General features: G+C 46.9%; 1 protein-coding gene across 1 annotated transcript in view; it reads left to right on the top strand.

The window, feature by feature from the left end:
* The first annotated feature begins 11,763 nt into the window (after window positions 1–11,763).
* The window catches only part of plppr2a (phospholipid phosphatase related 2a), a 45,593-nt gene continuing 36,532 nt past the window's right edge, over window positions 11,764–20,824 (top strand). The window contains exon 1 of the mRNA XM_062408085.1: window positions 11,764–11,855. Coding sequence (XP_062264069.1) covers window positions 11,787–11,855 — 69 coding nt within the window. The 5' untranslated portion in view covers window positions 11,764–11,786. The remainder of the gene's footprint in view (window positions 11,856–20,824) is intronic.

The following is a 20,824-nucleotide window of genomic DNA, read 5'->3' as shown; positions in this document are numbered from 1 at the left end:
GACACTGCAGGAGCATCTGTAAAGATTCTGTGCAGATGGAGCGTGACGAGTTGTCCCTTCATCCCACTCCTTCACCCCCCCCCCCCCCCCACACCGCTGCATGCGCTCCTCTTCAGCATGTGGGCGTGTCTTATGGCAAACCTCAGCCGCCTCGGGCGCCGATCTTGATGTTTGTATCTCAGTCAGCGAGATGATGCTCTCACTCAGTTCTGTCATGCAGACCCATATAAACAAACCACACACACACGACTCCAGTGTCTCCTTGTGTTGTGTTACCGTGTTAGACGCACAAACGATGCTGTCATTCTTACTTGGGAAAGTGTTTTGACTGATTGATACGAGTCTAAGTTTTGTCTCGATCCTCTGAGACAAGTCAGAATCAAAAATAAAATATGAAGAGAGAGAGGAATGGAATCGCTGTCACACTGTCACGGACGTACTGGGACTGGGAATCGAACAAATCCAAATGTCTGTGTCTCACCTCTCAGTCAGTCGTGAGTATATTACTTATTAAAGCATCGTTATATAAGATCACTGCAGTAAATCATGAAGATTATAATGTGCAGATTCGGTTTAAACTTTTCAAACATTTTGTCTTTTCAGAGACTGAACAGTTGAAAATATTGTTGTATTGAAAGTTGAAGCAGTGCAATATCCTGGGATATGAAACTAATGAAATATTGATTTGGAGTTAACACACATGACAATATCATGTAAACAGTTGAGTGCCTCTTAAACTGTTTACCTTTCTTTCTGTCTTGACACAGTAACATAACATGTGAAATCCTGTTGTATGTATAAGCTCATAAATCATATTCAAGATGAATTTATTCACCCAAAAAATATAATGATATTGCTACAGGCCTTTTAGAAGTGTCATATTTCTATATTAACCTTATAAAGTCAATGTGTAGATAATACAGTGTTAAAATCAGCAGATAAAGTAAATATTCATGATCATTTCAGCTGAAGTTTTTCACCTTATCATAAAGTTCTAGTGTGTTGTGCTCATCTCATATTTAATGTCTTTGCTGTGTATCTTGTTCACTTGCAATATTCAGATCAAGCACAACAGTTCATTTTGAAGATACCAAATTGTGACCAGAGTTTCGAGGAGCAGGTACGGCACATTTCCAGAGACAGTGAGACAGAGCCGGGGACAAATCGGTGGCAGCAGTAATGAGGACGATGACAGTGATGCTGATGGGTGGCGGTTGTTTGTCTGGACCGCAGCCAGCACGTTTGATAGAAGAGACGGGTCGGTCTTCTCGTGCCGTCGGGGACGGACACGCTGAGCGGCTGCAGGGAGTCTGTCTCCTGAGCACTTGGGTCACATCAACTCCATAAACTGTCTTTGTTGTTCCACGTCCACCGGTGAGGACGCACTGTGACTCGTCCCTGAATGTTTACTCTGCGTCTGGTCCAATAGGAAACAGACATTCTGGATTCTGTCTGTAGTTTTATCAGCGGTCCTGCAGTGCACCTTTACCCGGTCTCCTCTGACAGGACATTTCACTGGAGTAGCTTTGCTTGTTCTGAAGCTTGAAACCTCCAATACTCCAATTTTCACAGAAATAATTCTGCAGGTTTGAGCGATAATGAAGTTGGTGTCTTAACTTATACAACTTGCAAAGTGGAAGAGTTCAGGTCGAATACCAGCTCCGTCAGGGATGTGACTGTTTCAGGTCTTTTATAATGACTCCTGACCTGTTTACACATTGAGAGATTTGGATCAAGATTCATAATTGGTTTGGCACATGAACATGAGACTATGAATTAAAAGAAATTTGACATATGACATGAAATTATCAGTAAAAATGTAGACTAAGAAAACAAGATCAAATTTAAAAATGATATCTGATTATGCCAATACAAGGAATTCAAAATAAAAGGAGAATACTTCAAAGTATATAAATAAATTGATATTTTGCAATTAGTTTATTATTGTAGATGCCGACATGTGAGGAGAAAATCTATTATATTGTATTTATATTGGACAATATAGATCTATTCATATGTTTTTAGTGTGAAAGAGAAATATTCTCTTCTGAAATATAAATATAAAGTCACATAAACAATGAGCCTAAGTACAGCAGCTCATGCACTTCACTGCATCATCATCATCATCATCATCATCATCCTCATCATCACATGACTTCCTTCCCACTGTGACCAGTAACGATGCTGCAGAGCCTGAACCACAACAACATCCACAGAGACACCAGAACTTCAGGTGATCACTTCTTCATCGTGGGATAAAATATCTCTTTAATGTTTCCTGTCATTTGCTTTCACGCAGGTTTACAACCTGTCACTTACATGAGGCACCGGTGAACTGAGTCTTCAGCGTCCTCGGCCTGGAGACACGTCCGTTTACATCTCATTAGGAGACGCTCTGCCTCTGTGTCCTCAGCCTCAGGACCCATCTGGTGCGTTCACAATAACATGCATCGTTTCCCCCGGTGCCCCAGGGGCTGATGGGGGGGGGGGGCTCCATGTACAAGGGACCACGCCTCTCTGGTGTAAGGGGGGAAATCCAATCACATGAGTTGGAATTTATATTTCCTAATCACCGTGGAAGAGGAGGACACCTGCTGTAGAGCCCCCTTGGTATCTGTGGAACCTCGTCCTCGCTCTGTGGTGATGGTCGGTGTGTTGAGGCCTTTGTTCAGCGAAACCTTCCTGATGAGGTGCAGGAAGCAGATCAGTGGAAAAACAAAGACTCACTATGAGGGTAGTTCATGGATCGTGACGAATAAATCCTAGTATTCATGATTTTGGGTCAGATCAAAAGCTGGTTTCTTGATGAGACTGTTGGGTCCGAGTGGCCACGTGCACTCTCCTGAGCTTCCTTCGAGTTATCTCCGTGATAATCATCCACACACTCGATCCTGAAACCCCTGCACACCACAACGGCCAGTAGATGTAATAGAGACGAGCTGGTGTGAGAACAAACCCGGAATAGAAATCTCCTGTTGGGTGTTGAAGTGACAGAATCATCCGAGGACCCGGTGAGAGGAGCTGACAAAGGAGAGAGAGGATAGTGTAGGAATGTGGCCCTTTGTTGTCGGTCTGATTAATGAACGGCCTCTGTGGACTACAGCTGGAGCCTGTGGCATAATGATACCCTGTGCCTGTGTGTGTGTGTGTGTGTGTGTGTGTGTGTGTGTGTGTGTGTGTGTGTGTGCACGCTGGGGGGTTGTGTCTGAAGAGCTGGGTGGCAATTACTTGTGGTGGTAGAAGGGGGATAATGTGCGTATCTGTTCAAGGTGTGTTAATATGATGGGCTTGAAATTGGATGTTAGGCTTGTGTGCTCTTGCAGTGTGGACACACGTCACGTATGAGATGTGTGTGGCTGTTTACTTTAGAGGAGGGTTTTCTTAAAGACTCTCATGTAGGAGCCAGCAGCTGGTTATCGTAGAGTGTAAACACAGGGAAACCACAGGCAGGTCTTTGTGCTGCAGTCTCAGTTTAACACACATATTTTGATTGAACCAATGGAATAGAAATAAATAAAAACCAAGTAACAGCTCTAACATCTGTCTTTTGTCTGGTCTGCAGTGTGAACAGATTATATCCACATTAAGGGGAAAGTGAAAATGTGAAAATTTAAACGTGCAAATATGTCAGGAGAGCAAGGAGAGAGAGTTCCTCGGTCTTTGGTGTTTGTGGACGATGAAGAACAAACGAAGAACAAACTCCTCCACTGGAAGCCGGAGAGGAGTCAATCGCCCTTTAAGCTGTGTTTACAATGATTTAAAAGAGGAATTCATTATTAATCGCAAAGGTATTAATAGAATGGTAGCACGAGTGGTTGAATAGCCTGAAAATACTACATATTTTTTCACGAGCATCCGGTTATAAAAGTAATTAAAAAGAAGGCGGCGCAGATGAAGCACCTTCATCAGGACTTTGCCCTTTTTGGTTTCAGAGTGACTTCACGCCTCCAGCTCTCTTCTGAACTGCCGACTCATCACATCGGACCGAGCGTCTCGCTCCACTGCACACGTGATGTCGACTCTGAATCGATCATCTGAATTATTCAAATGAGGCATGTACAGGGGGCAGCATGCAGGGAAGGTGAGGGCGTCCAGCTGCACGGGGGCTTCTTGTCCTCATGCATGCATGCATCCAACATACACAGCGCACAGGCATGAGTGGATTCATGGTTCTTCAATGTGCATGAATGATTAAATGTGTTAATGCACGAGTGTAACTCACGTCCCGTTGACCAAATGGGTTATTTTTTCTCTGGATTGGAAAAGCAAAGTTCCACAAAGCACAAACCGCAGCTCAGCAGGATTTCATTCCTCTTTCTTATACCCGTGCTCCATCCCTCGCTTTCTCTCTCTCTCTCTCCATCATTCAAGTTGCGAGGGATTGGCGGCTCGAGCAGTCAGATGGGGGGGGGGGGGGGGGTGGACGGGAGAGTACACCCATGGGACACACATGCACTGTGCTGTAAACCATAACGGCCCCATAACAGGCAGATTTCTCATTTCCACGATGCTCAGGCCGTATCTCATCCACACGGGGACAATCCCTCCGAGACCCATACGAGGCCGGACGACCCACTCAGCAGTGGAGGAGGGGAACACGGGAGGTGGGGGGGGAGTGTTGATGTGGAGAAATGGGGATGGAAATACGCTGATAACTGACGTGATTCTGGAAAGCCACTGGTTAGAGCACATACCACTGTCCTATTAAGCCCTTTAATCCCTTTCAAGTCAATCAAGCTTCACTAAACTGAATCTGTCCCCTAAATAGAATAATGTAAGAGCCATGAGTTATTCCCTGAAAGCAATGAAAAGGTCAAGGATGTAAAAGAATGTAAAATATATATTTTCTTTTTCAGGATCCAGCCAGAGATGTGATGGATTCCTTCCACTAGGATCTTGTTATGTTACAAAACCCCTGAATCAAATCCAAACATCAACACACAACCCATCCAGCTCGATGGAGGTAACAGAGCCTGAGATGTGGGTCAGGAGCTTTGTGCAGATGAACCCGGTGGTGGTTATTAATAAGTCTGAGGTGATGCTCTATTCATGAAGAGTGGGCAGCACAGAAGCCACGAGCAGAGAAACCTGAGGTTCACCTCCTGATTCATTTAGCACCTCCGGGTTCGTCTGAGCCGCAGGACTCCACCTGTCCTCCTCGTTAGAGAACACAAGTAAACACAGTACACTCACAGTGAGGGGGGGGGGGGGGGGGGCATTCTCTTACTCAGTCATTAAGGCCTGTTTGTAATTAGAATTTTGGTTTCATGAACAAACAGTGAATCTGGAGCCAAGGAACTAAAAACTCCATCTAATTTCACTACCTAATATTTCGTGTTTAATTAATTTGACTAGTTCATTTTCTTTGTGGGCGGCACGGTGGTAAAGTCGTCAGCGCTCTCGCCTCACAGAAGGTTCAGGGTTCAAATCTCGGTTTCTCTATGGGTTTGCTCCTGGTGCTCCGGCGTCCTCCCAGTCCACAGATTGAGGTGAGGTTAGTGTCCCACTGCAGTGAATCCAGTTCATCCTGATGGAGACATGACCTCATATATCAAATATCACAGAGATCTCAAAGCCAAAAATGTCCACGTCCTCTAGAGTGGAACATTTCAGATCCAGCCCCCCCCCCCCCACCAGCGAACAGCATCAGAAGCTGTTTTTAAAACCTCTTCTCTTTTCTCTTTATCTCGTCGTGACCTGGTTGCTGGAGATGTTCTGGCAGCCTGTCATGTTTTCTCTTCTTCCTGCAGAAGAAACTTTGCCTCACCTCTCGAACACTGACAAACAACCGACTCACAGGCACAGCCGGGTTTGTGTGAGACGCCTGTGAGATCACAATGAAGGAGATTCAAGACATTCGTCAAGAACGACAGAAATGAAGGAATATCACCCCAGATATTCTCTAAATATATAAAATCATGTTAAAGCATGACAGAGTAGTGTTAAATCAATGTTAAAATGAATGAACACCTACCTAAATATACATTTTATATATATTGCATATTATTTTAACATATTTGAGACTTTTTAAGAGCCTGTAGAAACTTTACTGTCCAGCCAGTGTGGACAACATCTCTATCTCCAGCTCTGATGTTACATGTGCTCCAGGAGCTCTGGATCAATATCCACGTTTCATTAACCCACATCCAGAATGTGCTGAGCTGGAGGCAGGCGGCCGAGCAGCCCTTCATCTCCTCCGTCTGCAGCATCCCTCCATCCCTCCATCCCTCCATCCCTCCATCCCTCCATCCCTCCATCCCTCAGTGTTTGGGTCAGGTTCATGTCCTCTATGTCCAATCACATAGAGGAGGGGTGGGAAGGAGAGGAGATAAGGGGAGAGATGGACAGAGGGAGAGAAGGGGAAGGATGGAGACGAGGGAGGGATGGATGGATGGAAGGAGATAAGGGGAGATAAGAGGAGACATGGACATAGGGAGAGAAGGGGAGGGATGGAGAGGAGGGAGGGAGGGATGGATGGAAGGAGATGAGCGGAGAGGAGAGGTGGACAGAGGGAGAGAAGGGGAGGGATGGAGAGGGAAAACCAGCTTTGAATACAAATGAGCTGACACACATAATGTATGCCCTCCCTTCCCCTCTCTCTCTCTCTCTCTCTCTCTCGCTCTCTCTTTCTCACACACACGCGGAATCACTCGTACTCACACACATGTTCCTGCTCACTCTCTCTCTCCCTCTCCTCTGCGTCTCCTCTTTGGACCAAACGCTGCACAGGAGGTAATTTCAGCCTCTTAATTCATCAGTCACCACTGTGTGTTGGAGCAGGATAATTAAAAGAGGTGTGTTTGTGTGTGTGTCTGTCTGTGTGTGCATGTGTGTGCTTGTGCATGTGTGGAAGATCTGGAGACAGAGACGCCGTCTCTCCTTCTGCTCTCTCACGCTTCACCGTGGACCAGGAGGCGGCAGAGGAGAGGAGAGGAGGAAGAGGAAGAGGAGGAGGAGAGGGACGGACAGCTGGGACTGAGGAGCTTTTCACACCCCTCCACCATCATCGGATCTGACATGGCCACCGCATAGGAATCTGGAGCCACAGCAAGCGGCCGCTGGGCGTGGAGCTACCCGAGGTAAGGAGGAGGAGGAGGATGAGGGGACGGAGGTGAGACCTGGAAGTGCGTCCTCCCCAGGTCTCTGAGTGTGTCTGTGCATGTCGTGGTGTGGGGGGGGAGTGTCTCTGTGGTAATCTGTGTTGTGCGCTGGTATTCCCCAAACAGAGTCCTAATCACCCAGCTGCGGGTAAATCCTATTATGGTTTTACCCCCCCCCCCCCCCCCCCCCCGTTACTTTGTTCTCCTGACAGCAGGGATGCCCTGTAGTCGGAGGAGGAGGTTTGTTGTTGGTGTGTGACTCAGCTCAGGTGCATTGTTTGTGTTTGCAGCCTTTATGTGTGTGTGTGTGTGGGGGGGGGGGGGTGCAAAGGGGAAACACGACGCGTGGGACTATGTGTAAAGCTGATGATGCTCATCCTGCACGCACGCACACACACACACACGTGCACGACCACAACAGACTAAACACGAGAGGTGAGCGTTGTCATGCTTCTGTCACACTGACGCTGGTCACCAGAGGCTGCAGGTCACAGACGTGTCCCTCCGTGGACCTCACTGAGACATCCTCTGCAGTCGCATGTCGGTTGTGTCAGAGTCTGTGGCAGAGACAGAACAACCACTGACTGACAGGGAGGGATTCGAACGCTGCACCGCTGCTGCACCTCCTCTCATGTCCCCGCTGCACCCATGTCGACTCCTGCACGAGAGGAAACGAGTCAGCAGCGTTTAGTGAACACAAGAACGATGACAAAACCAAGCGTGATCCGGATTGTCGTGCACAATGAGTCTGTGTACGTGCGTGTGCTGTATGTCCTGGGGCAGGGTGCAGGACTGCAGAGACAGGCGAGAGGACATATGGCAGCCTGGGTCTCTACCCTTTGACTTGAGTCCTCAGAGCAGCAGGGGAATCAAACCTCCTGCCCTCCACAATGTGTTTGTGTTTCTGTGTGTGTGTGTGTGTGTGTGTGTGTGTGCATCAGTGTGTGGCTGCTGCCAATTTAACTTTCCTCTCTGCAGCTCTTCATCTCCACCATTTTGATTTCAGCTCCCCCAAATGTTTATTCTGATTGGTGAGCAGTGCATATGTGTTGTTGTGTGAGTCTCCTCCACATGTCCATCTGTGTCTGTCTGTGTCCGTCTGTGTCCGTCTGTGTCCCTGTGTCCATCCGTCTCTGTCTCTGCTGACAGGTTGGTTTGATTTTCTCTGATTGATAGAGAAATGATCAGATTAGGCCCTTTTCACTTGGAACGTTTTAATCAGATCAAAACCATCTGGACGTCCTCTCTGCGTCCACATTGTTTCTCACACACACACACACACACACACACACACACACACATACACACACACACACACACACACACAAATGCACACAAATCTAACAGCACTGACCAGTTTAGTCTGGGTCTGGACCAAACTGAATCATGGCTCTGTTTGTTTACAGTTTTGGGGATAGTTTGGACTTTTGGACCAATCACAGGAAGTAGAGACAGAATTAAAGAATAGAAGAAGAAGAAGCAGCTGTCTTCACTTCCTGTAGTACTATAGTACTTTAGTGCTGTGGAGTACTGTAGTGCTGTGGAGTACTGTAGCGCTGTGGAGTACTGTAGTAAATGTAAACAAGGATATGAAACTACAGTGTTCAGGCGATCATAACTAAATCCTTTAAATCATTGTGTTTTAAATTGTCCAACAGTGATTTCAAAGCTCCTGACCTCGGGACAGACGTGGACGAGTTGTCCTCCTGCTCAGTGTCTCCGTCCTGCGTATTGAGCGATGGAGTTTTTACATAAGCAGCAAACATGTCACCACAATCAGCATTCAGAGAAAGCTTGTGAGGAAAATTCCCTCACACCAAATGTGCGTGGGACGGCTCAGAAGTCTGCGCTCACCCCTGAGGGGTGGGGGGGAGGGGGGGGGGTGTAACTCAAGCTTTTGCAATTCCAATTCTTTCTGTGGAATCGTCCCTGACTTGCTGTCCCACTTAACAGATGTGATTCATCACAAGCTTCTCCGCCTCATGTCCTTCCACCCAAGTGGTTCCTCCCCTAACGCGTCCTCCAGAGATCTGTCACCACCGACTCACAGCTCAGAAGAGGACGGTCTCCGCTCTGGAGCTGTGAGTGTCTCTGTGTCTCGTCCTCCCACAGAGGGAAGGAGACACAGAGAGACACAGAGAGACACAGAGAGACACAGAGAGACACAGAGAGAGACACAGAGAGACACAGAGAGACACAGAGAGACAGAGAGAGACACAGAGAGACACAGAGAGACACAGAGAGACACAGAGAGACAGAGAGAGACACAGAGAGACAGAGACACAGAGAGACACAGAGAGACACAGAGAGACAGAGAGAGACACAGAGAGACACAGAGAGACACAGAGAGACAGAGAGAGACACAGAGAGACACAGAGAGACACAGAGAGACACAGAGAGACAGAGAGAGACACAGAGAGACACAGAGAGACACAGAGAGACAGAGAGAGACACAGAGAGACAGAGAGACACAGAGACACAGAGAGACACAGAGACAGAGAGAGACACAGAGAGACAGAGAGACACAGAGAGACACAGAGAGACACAGAGAGACAGAGAGAGACACAGAGAGACACAGAGAGACACAGAGAGACACAGAGAGACAGAGAGAGACACAGAGAGACAGAGACACAGAGAGACACAGAGAGACAGAGACACAGAGAGACAGAGAGAGACACAGAGAGACAGAGAGAGACACAGAGAGACAGAGACACAGAGAGACACAGAGAGACACAGAGAGACAGAGAGAGACACAGAGAGACACAGAGAGACACAGAGAGACAGAGAGAGACACAGAGAGACACAGAGAGACACAGAGAGACACAGAGAGACAGAGAGAGACACAGAGAGACACAGAGAGACACAGAGAGACAGAGAGACACAGAGACACAGAGAGACACAGAGACAGAGAGAGACACAGAGACACAGAAAGACACAGAGAGACACAGAGAGACAGAGAGACACAGAGGAGAGAGGGAGCAGGAGACGTCCCTCCCTCAAAATCACCTCCTCTTTCTCTCACTGCTTCTGTTAGCTGAGGCGTCGGTCTGTTCCACCTGACAGATACACACACACACACACACACACACACACGCACACACACACACACACACACACACACACACGCACACACTGGTTGTGTTGTACTGAGAGATGCTAAGAGCTTCATGTCTTATTCATCCTTCAGGCCGACGCTCTCCACCAGTAGAGAATCAGGAGGAAAACACACAACTCACCAGGAGAATAGAGGTCAACCTGTCAGCGTCGGAGAGACAAGAACATCTCTCCTGTCTTCATCCTCCTCTTCCTCTGCATCTTCATCCTCATCCTCATACTCTCTTATTCACTCCTCTCCCTTATCTTCATCTTCATCCTCATCTTCACATCCACATCTTCTTCTTCATCCTCTCCTCTTAATCCTCTCCCTAATCTTCATCTTCATCTTCATCCTCTCCTCTCCTCTTCACTCCTCTCCCTCATCTTCATCCTCATCCTCATCCTCATCCTCATCCTCATCCTCATCCTCACTCTCACTCTCACTCTCACTCTCACTCTCACTCCTCTCCCCTCTACCCTCTCCCCTCTCCCCTCTCCCCTCTACCCTCTCCCCTCTCCCTCATCCTCATCCTCATCCTCATCCTCTTCTTCAGTTCTCTCTCTCATCCTCATCTTCATCTTCATCTACATCTACATCTACATCTTCATCCTGTCATCTTCACTCCCCTCATTCATCCTGATCATCTCCTTCATCCTCATCTTCATCATCATCTTCATCCTCTCCTCACCCTCCTCCTCTCCACCACAGAACTTGGAGGAAATATAAATCATTGAAAATATTCAGTGTTTTTTTCTCCACTTCTTCACATTGTGAGATTGTTTTTCAACACGTTGGTGATTTCTCAGAGAATAATTCATGGATCTTGATGTTTGTGGGACTGATATTCATGAGTGTGTACAATTAGGTCTAGATTCAAATATCTAGTGATCTAGTGATGTGGTTTCATACGGAATCTTTGTGTATATGTGTCGTATAGTTTAGCATTTTTTTAAAATATGAAATAAATCAAATTTGTCACTAAAACATCACAAGATAGATAAATCAGAAACAAACTTAGTCAAAAAAACATGAGAAACAAATATTCAGTCACATGAATTAACATAGATTAACATTTCATTCTCTGTCAGAAAAGAAGCAACACACACACACACACACACACACACTCTCTACTGACTGCTGGTTTATTTTTAATTCTAATTAAATCATTTACTTGTTTACAAAGTGATGAACAGTTCATGACCGGCTGTGTCACAGATTCCTGTGGATGTTAAATGAGCAGCTCTATGTGTGTGGAGGAGAAATGTGAAACTTTGATTTAAATATAACTTTACACTATAGAGTCTTATAGTGTAAAGTTATATTTAAATCAAAGTGCACAGCAGAGATAACTTTTCTGATTCTGAATTAATCTGTTTATCTTGTTTATCGCTGGTGGATAACAGTGAAACATGTTTAAAATAACAGCAGCACTTGGAGATATTAATGAAAACCCCAGATCCACCAGAAGCTCGTTTGTCCTGATGGATTCCACTTGATCTCCCTCTGTGGACTGACCTCAGGTCAGCAGGTGCTCTAACGTGGCTCTACCCTCTTTCCTCCAGGATAAGGAGACAGAAAAAGAAGGAGGGATGGCGGTGGAGGAGAAGCCGGGTGTGAAGAGCAGCAGCTCCATCGTCCCCTGCTTCCTGTTTGTGGAGGTAAGGATCTCGAACATGCAAACACGTGGCTCAGATCTTATTCTCTCTGACTCTGTGAACAACAACTTTCAACACGAGTATAGAATAGAGCTGAGTCATGATCCGAGAGGAGTCTCTGGACACGCCTCTCGATGAGCTGCCTGGTCCCGGCCTCTCTCTCTGGGCTCTCCCACCGACCTGTGATTTATCTCTGCGGTCTCCTCTGGTGTCGGAGCAGAAAAACCTCTGTGGCTCTGAGACCTGCCCGTCGCTCTCTTTCCTCTCCGTGCCGCTCTACGCTCTCAGCCCCAGTGGTAAATACTTCAGGCTTGAGTTTGGGACGTCTCAGCAAACACCGCTCCATCTCCGACTCTCCCACTTGGTGTCACACATCCCGGCACCGGGGGGGCAGCTGAGGCTTCGTGGAGGTGTTCTCTGGCTGAATGTTTTCCAGCCTGGTTTGGAGCTGCATGATTCATCAAGGTGGTTGGTGGATGTCACAGCACAGACACAGTGGATTTGTAGCAGTGGTGCTCTGGGCTCTGGAGCCGTGATGTACGGGTCACGGCAAAGGTCAACGTCTGTGGCCGGGAGAGAACTCGCTGCCACAGAGCAACACGTGGAGCGTGTCCCCGGTGGAACTCCTGCTCCAGCAGTCAGACACATGACAGAAAACTGTCTGTGTGTGGAACAGATCGTCTTAGAACTGGTAATGTGAATTGTTAAAGGTCCGAGGAAGCACTGTGTTTAATCTGAAGGAATTTGGACACATGATATATTCAATATTAACATTACAACAACAGCAACAACACAAAACTCACATTGAAGTTGAAATCCAAATTCAAATTTCAGTGCAAAAATCCATTAATTTGTTTCATGTTGCACAATCAGTGTTTTTCAAGAGCTCAGTTGTGTTGGAATAGTTTCTGTTTTGTTTGATGGAGATACAGCATTTGTTGATTGGAGATTTACCGACTCTATCTCAGTCTGTTCTGCACAAACTGTTCAGTAATTTGTTGTGTTGTGAACTGAGAAGTGAAGTGAAGTTCATGATGCTCCTCCTGTGCTGCTCCTCCTGTGTCTGCTCCTCCTGTGCTGCTCCTCTGTGTCCTCTCGGCCTCTGAAGGGACCAGGACACAATAATCACACAAATCCTCTGTTCTGGTGCAGTCGACCCAGCCCACAGAAGAAAGTCCTCCTTCAGAGGACATGTAGATCATGTCCTCTGAAGGACGCAGCCCCTGAAGTGAGACACAGACAGAAGCACTAATTAAACTTTGCTCTGTCAGTGGATAGAAACTGTTTCCTAGCTCATGCATCTCACTTATTTGAATCTATCCAGAACACGAGGAGCTAATAACTCTCCTGCAGTGTAACTACAGTCGTTTTGCTAACACCTCTAAAAACAAAGGTGACGTTATAATTTAAATGTATAACTTGAATATCTGCATATTTGCTTTTATGCGACGAGCTGTAGTAACGGGTTTATAAGTCGGCCATGTTTGAATATGAGTCACACAAAATAAATAAAGTTAGCATGTAAATATTAAATATTAAGTTGTTATCTCAAAGTTCTATATCTCTGCAGGAAACGTTCAAAGCAAGACGCGCAGCGGGGGGGGGGGGGGGGCGCTCTTAATTAACTGTGGACGGGCAGAACATGTTTTAAAAGCCCAGTGAAAACAGATCTGATGATTTATTCTGCGTTATTATGATATCATCTCATGTTTTTCCGCGAGTTGGAGAATCAGGCCACTGAGTCAGAGTCTGAACCGAGTTTGAGTCGATCTCATCACTGACGCTGTTGCTACGCAGAGAGAAAGATCACAGACGGATCTCACTCTGCTGCTGCGTCGTTAAACCTGGAGCGTTGATTATGAACCATCTGACTCCACATGTGATGGTTTCATGTGAGAACGATGCAGCTGAGGGACAAACTCAATCCAGGCTGACGAGGGGGAAAAGGCAGATTGTAGCTCCTCGAGAAGAGAACAGACAAAGTACAGACATCGGCTGCTTTTCACTGCCGGCTCTGCTGCTCCTGTCCAGGGAGAGATTCACTGACCGTGCAAACTGAACACTGACATTATCCAGAGGGGCTGAATGTGAGAGTCTGAGTCAGCTGCTCTGGACTTTCTCCTGTAAGAACTCAGTATAATGTTCGACACAGCACGAGGAGCAGGGCGAGCGAGTGGGACACAGACGAAGAGTTGATTTGGAAACAGAAACATCCTCATCCTCATCCTCTCTTCTCCAGAGAGAGGAGTGAGGAGGAGAGGATGAGGATGAGGATGAGGATGAGGACTGAAGAGGATGCAGAGGAAGATGAGGGAGAGGACTGGAGAAGAGAGGATGAGGATGAAGACAGAGGGATTCTTAGAATATGAATTATTCCTTTTAAATTAAGGTGAACGGGATAAGGTGTGTGTGTGTGTGTGTGTGTGTGTGTGTGTGTGTGTGTGTGTGATCCATACCAAAGCAGAGAGGTCTGGTCTTTTTATTTAGCCCCACACCTCATCACCAGTTACCATGGAAACCAATCAGCCAGCCTCCGTCTCTTTCTTCTGACTCCTTTCAACCCCCCCCCCCAAACCCCCCCCCCCCCCCCCCCCTCGTGTCCTCATCACGAGTCACAACCTTTTCTCTCGGAGCTGGAACCACTCAGCCATCTTGTTCGGCGCGTCTCCTCCATTTTGCTCCGTCATTTCCCGTCTTCCTCCGCGATTCAGATATCGACTCATTTCTGTTTAATCACATTTCATTCGTCCTCCAGCTCCTCTGCAAAATTAATTTCTATATCCTTTTTTACCTGGAGAACCAAAAGGATTCATTTCATTTCCACAGTTGTCGATAGATTTCCTGTTTTCCTTTTTATTCACACTTAAAGAAATCTGTTTGTTCGCGGCCGTCCGGGGACACAACCCACAAACTGGCAGATTAAAAGTAATTTCTGTTTAAAGCTAATGTGCCCGAGTGGCAAAGTGTAATGGAGGATGAAGCTCTGTGTTGTGAAGACTCTCTAATTATCCAGACCAGTGGAGGAGTGAACATGAAGCCCCATCCCTCCTCTGTAAACACACGTCTCACCACACGACTCACACATCTGCACGTTCTGTCGCTTGTTTTGACTTGTCACGCTGCAGTTTGTGAGTTTGTGATTGGCTGCCTTCCTGAACATGTCTGGAGACGCTCTACGTGAGAAGACAAATGTTGAGTGAAGTGTCCAGAAGATGTGAACTCATGTGAAAACTCACAACGAGCGAGTGGACGTGTTGAGGACGTTTCTAACAAGTGACGACAAACTGGAAGAATGAAAGAATCCCAGGATGCAGAGGAGGGGCCATGGAAACCAGCAGCCTGTGGCCAATAGGAACTGGTCTCTGATCATTTTGATAATCTGATTATTTGTATTTCATAGAATAATTTAGTCTTCAGCAAGTTGTCTTCAAAGTAAAAGCATCGTATGTGGCAAAAGGCTTTATGTTGAGCTGAATTGCAGAGCTTTTACTTTGAAAAGTGGGTAACGCCGGTCTGAAGATTGTGTGATATTAAATGTTTGACAAAAAAATAACACAATTTTAGTTTATCATTCAAAATTCAGTTTCATTTAAAGAAAAACATGACTATACAATCTTCGGTGCAGATAAACCAGTTTACATGTTTATAAAAAGCTCTGCACACAAACAATGACAGAATAATGAAGACGAGGACGACTCACTAATAACAAGGAATAATTCTGAAGCATGGACACAGGACAAGAGAAACACAACATCACAGACACAGGCTCAGAACTGCACTTGTGATTTAGGAAATGGAGACTGATCCTGGAGAAGAGCTGCTGACTGGCCTCCACCAGGGGGCAGTGCTGTAACACAGCTGAGATCCCTCACCTGTCACTTTGAAACTCAACCATCACTAAGTTTTTTTCACCACTTGTTTTCTCACTTAATTTACTTTGACACTTGGAAGGAAAAAGAACAATGTCTCTGCTGCTGCACTCGTCGGCCTCATTAACACTCGAGCAACACGCACAGATCACACGGAGCACATCAGCGCGCGTTCGATTCCCACTCGGTCTCTATAAATAGGCCCTGTGTGTGTAATGGTGGGTAACACGCTGCCAGTTTCCCACCTGTCACTGGGAGCCTCCCCAGTCCCCCTCAGTCACACTCACAGTCGGCTGAGCGTACAGATGTTGAGCAGGATACACACACAAAGGGATATCAGGCTGGAGAACAAAGTGCACGTGGAGCCCACGTCACGTGCACCCCCGTGCAGCTCCTCTGTGATCACACAGGTGATGTGACAGTGGAGGGAACAGATGTGAAGCTGCAGCTTCTGATGTTCTTTACGTGTCAGATAACAACGTGTGAGGTGAAGGCGTCACTTTGAATTAGCAGAGAAACACTCCACTCACACTGTTAGTGCATTTGGTGTGTGTGTGTGGGGGGGGGCTGTATAAGGCTGTGTGTGTGGGACTGAGTCTATAGATCTGTGTGTGTGTTTGTGTGTACTTATTGTGTTACCTCTTTAGGGCCCTGTGTTAGGATCTTTCTCTGCATAAACACTGACAGTAATGAGGCAAAACATTATTTATGAGGTGCTGGTTATTGTTAGAGGGGAGATGTGAATTAAGATAAGATAAGGTAAGATAAGATAATATAATGTACAATAGTAATGTACCTTTATGGATCCTCCACAGAGGAAGTTCAGTATTGACCCAGCAGCACAAAGGGGAAATGCAGTATCAAATAAAAACATGAATAGAAACACAACCAAGACTAAATTAGATGCAATCGAAATACTTTGTACAATGTGAGGTTGTTTTAGAAATGTGAAATATAAAGATTAAGGTTTTTCCAAATTCTTTATAATCGCCGGGGTTAGGTGAAGGTTTTACTGATGATGCTTTAGTTTGGCTGTTTACAATGAGTTTGCAGGTTTGTGCGTGTGTGTATGTGTGTGGGTCATTTGTGACAGTATTTATTTTGTATAGCTATAGTGTTGATCCTTCTGTCGTCTCAGAGAATTAGTTGAGCGTATAGTGAAACCACAGAACAGATGTTTCCTGTGAATCAGCTGGGATTCTTCCTGAGCCGGCCGTGGAGCTGTGCCCTGCTCTCCGCCGCTGCTCGCTGGCCTCCTCCCTGACATCACTCATTCATGGGCAGTTAGTAACACACAGCTCGCAAACTGTACGACTTGGCAGACAAAGGAGTGTGGAGCTGGGGGGGCAGGTGGTGGGCCAGTGATCGCTGTTTAGCTGCAGTGTAATCTGTGTGGTGTGCATGCACAGGGCTTCATTGAAGACGTGCAGGGAGGTGGATCCCCGACCTGTTGTTGTGTTATCATAATCCTGTGTTGTGTGTTGGAAGAGCATCGGGAGGCTGGCAGGGAAAAGGACATGAGAGGGACACACAGACTGGAGGATGATCAGAGAGACGCTGGTGTCTTCTCTCTGGTTCCCGTTGGTCCCTCGTCTCCATTCGGACCCGTTTTACATGAATTCAACTCCCTATGATTCTCCCTCCTGCGTCTGTTGCTGATTCCAGACCTGCACTTAACTCCTGAGAATCTCCTGACATTCTCCAGAGGGGCCTCAGAGTCGGAGGCCTCGGAGTTTCTGTGGAGTTTCTCCTGTCGGCCCCCAAAACCCTGGATTCTGAATGAGTCCATGTGAGAATCCTGCAGGATGATGATGAGGTTTCTGACATGTGACAGAGGCAGAACTGTGAAGAGGCCACTGAGGCCATCTTGGAAAAACAACACGATAGTTCATGACCATAAGCGTCTGTACGTTACTTCCTGTTTCCTGCCTGCTGAGAATCTAAAGTCCCGTCTGAAATCTGCTTCAGAGAAAATCCTAAACTCTCATAATTCACTCACCCCATCTCACCCTGCTCCATTCACCCCCCCACCCTCTCCTTCCACCTTCTCCATTTTTTATTATTAACTCCTCCACCTGAACTCTTCTCCTCCATTAAAACGCTCTCCACTCTTTTTCCTTCTCCCACAAACAACTGACAAACCTCTCAGGGTCATTTTCACATGGAAACCATTTATTAATTCTCACAAAACCATTTATCATGTTCATCTCCTTCAGAGAACCTGCTGTATAGATCGGAGCAAAGAGGCAGCTCCAGATATTCCTGCTTTAATGCAGCTGTTCATCATCATCTGAGTGAGACGTCAATAGAAGGAGCGATGCTGCACATTGAACGAGCTGCAGAGAGGAGACAGATAATATAATTTCTGTTAATTAAAGCTTAAAAATGTTAATTATAGAAGCATAAGAAATCCTGCTTCCATAAGCAAACAGCCTCCTGAACAGTGGATCTGTTTAATCCTTCCTCCGGCTGCTGCTGTTGTTTGCTAATTGAATGAGGAGATAATCATATTTCATTTTCATTTCTACAAACTTTTAGAAATTCATATGAAAACTCCTTTTTTAGAATAACAGACCCCAGATCATTTCGGACCACTGAGCTCCTCCGACGCCTGCCGAGAGGCTGTGATCAGAACTGACCTCCCGTCAGATTCCAGTTCACAGAGAATCCTCCTGGTAGCGTGTGAGGACTGGTGTGTGATGAAGGGTGAGGAAGACTCGAGAGGGAAATGGAGTGTGGGAACGTGGCAGTGGGAGTGTGTGGGTGTGTGTCTGTGTGTGTGTGTGGTGGACGCTCTGGAGACGTGTGTGTGGGTAGGAGGAAACGCCGACTCACCAGAAAACAACTTCACAGGCTTCAACTGTCAAACAGGGCTTCATGGAAAATAGAGAAATGTCGTGGTTTGTGGTTTGTTTGCTTTAACACTGAATCACTACACACAGTTTGATTGATAGACCTGGAATCAGGTGTTGTGTGATTATAGTGGAGCTGATGAAGCTGGAGCTGATGAAGCTGGTTAAAGTTCCACTGGAGGTTGATATCATTTAAAGCTGCAAGAAGAAGAAGGACGTGTGATCCAGTCTCGTTATGTGAAAACCTTCACTGACCCAGAAAATGCTGATGTGCAGTTATACAACCGCACGTAACAACACACACACACACACTTGTGCGTTTCTCTGCTCGTCTATTTAAACCCTCACAGACACGTAGCCCCCCCCCCCCCCCCCCCCCCCCCAGTGACCAAGCAGGACAACCCTCACGTTCCTTCTTCTCACGTTGTGTGAGTCTCAGTCTTCACCTCTGAGGCTGAACACAGTGAATCAGAATCTTGTGTAGAAACAACATCTTAAAACATGAGGAGGAAGAAAGTGGAGCAGAGGAGGAGGAGGAGGAGGAGGAGGAGGAGGAGGAGGAGGAGGAGGAGGTGAAGTTATTTCGGCTGCTACCCCCAGAGCTTTGCACCTGTTCCCCAGCATCCCCTCACCTCCTGCTCCTCTCTTCTTTTATCACCCTCCACGCTCCTCTTCTTCCTCAGCTTCTTCTTCCTCCTCCCCTGCTCCCCTTTTGAACCCCCTCCTGCCTCCCTCCCTCCTCCTGGACGCGCCTCCTCCTGTCGTGCTGCCCAGGTGCAGTGGAGCGTGCAGTGATGGCGGCGGGCCTCTTAATGGACGCCGTGTGGCTGACGGTGGACCCCTGTGCCTCCTCGTCCTTCTGCTCCAGCTCCTCCGCCTGGAGAAACACAAAACTGCTCTTTCAGGAAACGCAGCTCCGACAGCATCCAGGGGGACGGGGTGGACGTCCAGAGGAGACGAGGGAGACAGAGGCAAACACAGGAAGACAGATATTGTGACTCTTGTTAAAGCTTTTGGTTCATCTCCTGTCGAGGTGTTAAAATGAAACATGAATATTTACCGTTTGAACTGGCAGCTCCAGCTCGGCACTTTGTGTTGGGAGCAGCTGACGGGTTCCAAACATCTCAGGCTGCGGAACAAGAGCAGGAACACGTCTTGTCTTTAAATAGACGCCTGTAAATTCAGATGAGTTATTCCAGAACCTGCCTTTTCATAAATAAAGTATAAATACAGCTCGTTGAAAATGGCTGACGCTGAAAAGATGTCGATCCCATGAGAAGATCAAGGTTTGACGTCCCAGGAGGATGTTTTTTTTTTATCCAGGTTAAGGGAGGGAGGCAGCTCACTGTGGTGGTGGGGGGGGGGGGGGGGGGGGCTCCTTCACACATCATCTATATATCTGCGATGTGTTTTCAGTCATCGATGCGTCACTGCAGCTGTGAACCTTCGCTGCCTCCGGGCGTCTTCGTCTTCACGACCGAGCGCAGTGTGTCGTGTTTCAGCGGAGTGAAGTGAATGTAGTGGAAGGAGGGGGGGGGCGTGGGAGAGATGTTAGAATGAAGATGAGTGGGAAATGAAGAACGAGGGAAACTTTCTTGAGCGGGAGAGGAAGAGGAAGAGGAAGAGGAGGCTGGGACTCTAGCATCACTCACACAACTGCAGTTTCATTTGAAAACAGGTTTTTAAAGCTTTGCTTCACGGCTCCACATCAGTTTGTGGTAACACACCTGAAGAGTCAGATCCTGTGACCACCTGTTGCATCATAGTGACATACACAATTTAACTGCACAACATGAGTTGGCAAATACAACATGGCCAGTAACACAAAGCTATACAAATGAAATAGAGTTTTCAAACTATCACAGTTGATGTCTCAGCCCTGGAGCCTCTCTTCCTCGAGCGGTGCAGATCACAGAGGAACACATGGTGACATTTCTATTGTCACACACACACACACACACACATCACACACACACACACACACACACACACACATCAGGTGAAACAGGAGTTCTCTCACTAAAGGGCAGAGTGTCGTCCTGCCGAGCTGTCAGGGACGTGGCGCTGCCCGGAGGCTGAGGACCTGTTCGATACCGTGACCTTTCAGACCAGGATCCTGTGCAGCTCCAGGTGAATGCTCTCGACTCGGCTCTTCTCAGGAGACGTCTTCATATCCTCGGTACCTGAAACCAGCTGAGGCTGAATCCTCACTTCTCTGCAGACTCCAGATGAGCAACCAGCTGTAGTAGAA

Source organism: Platichthys flesus, chromosome 16 (assembly GCF_949316205.1).
Source record: "Platichthys flesus chromosome 16, fPlaFle2.1, whole genome shotgun sequence".
NCBI lineage: Eukaryota > Metazoa > Chordata > Actinopteri > Pleuronectiformes > Pleuronectidae > Platichthys > Platichthys flesus.
This window is presented reverse-complemented; position numbering and strand designations above follow the sequence as displayed.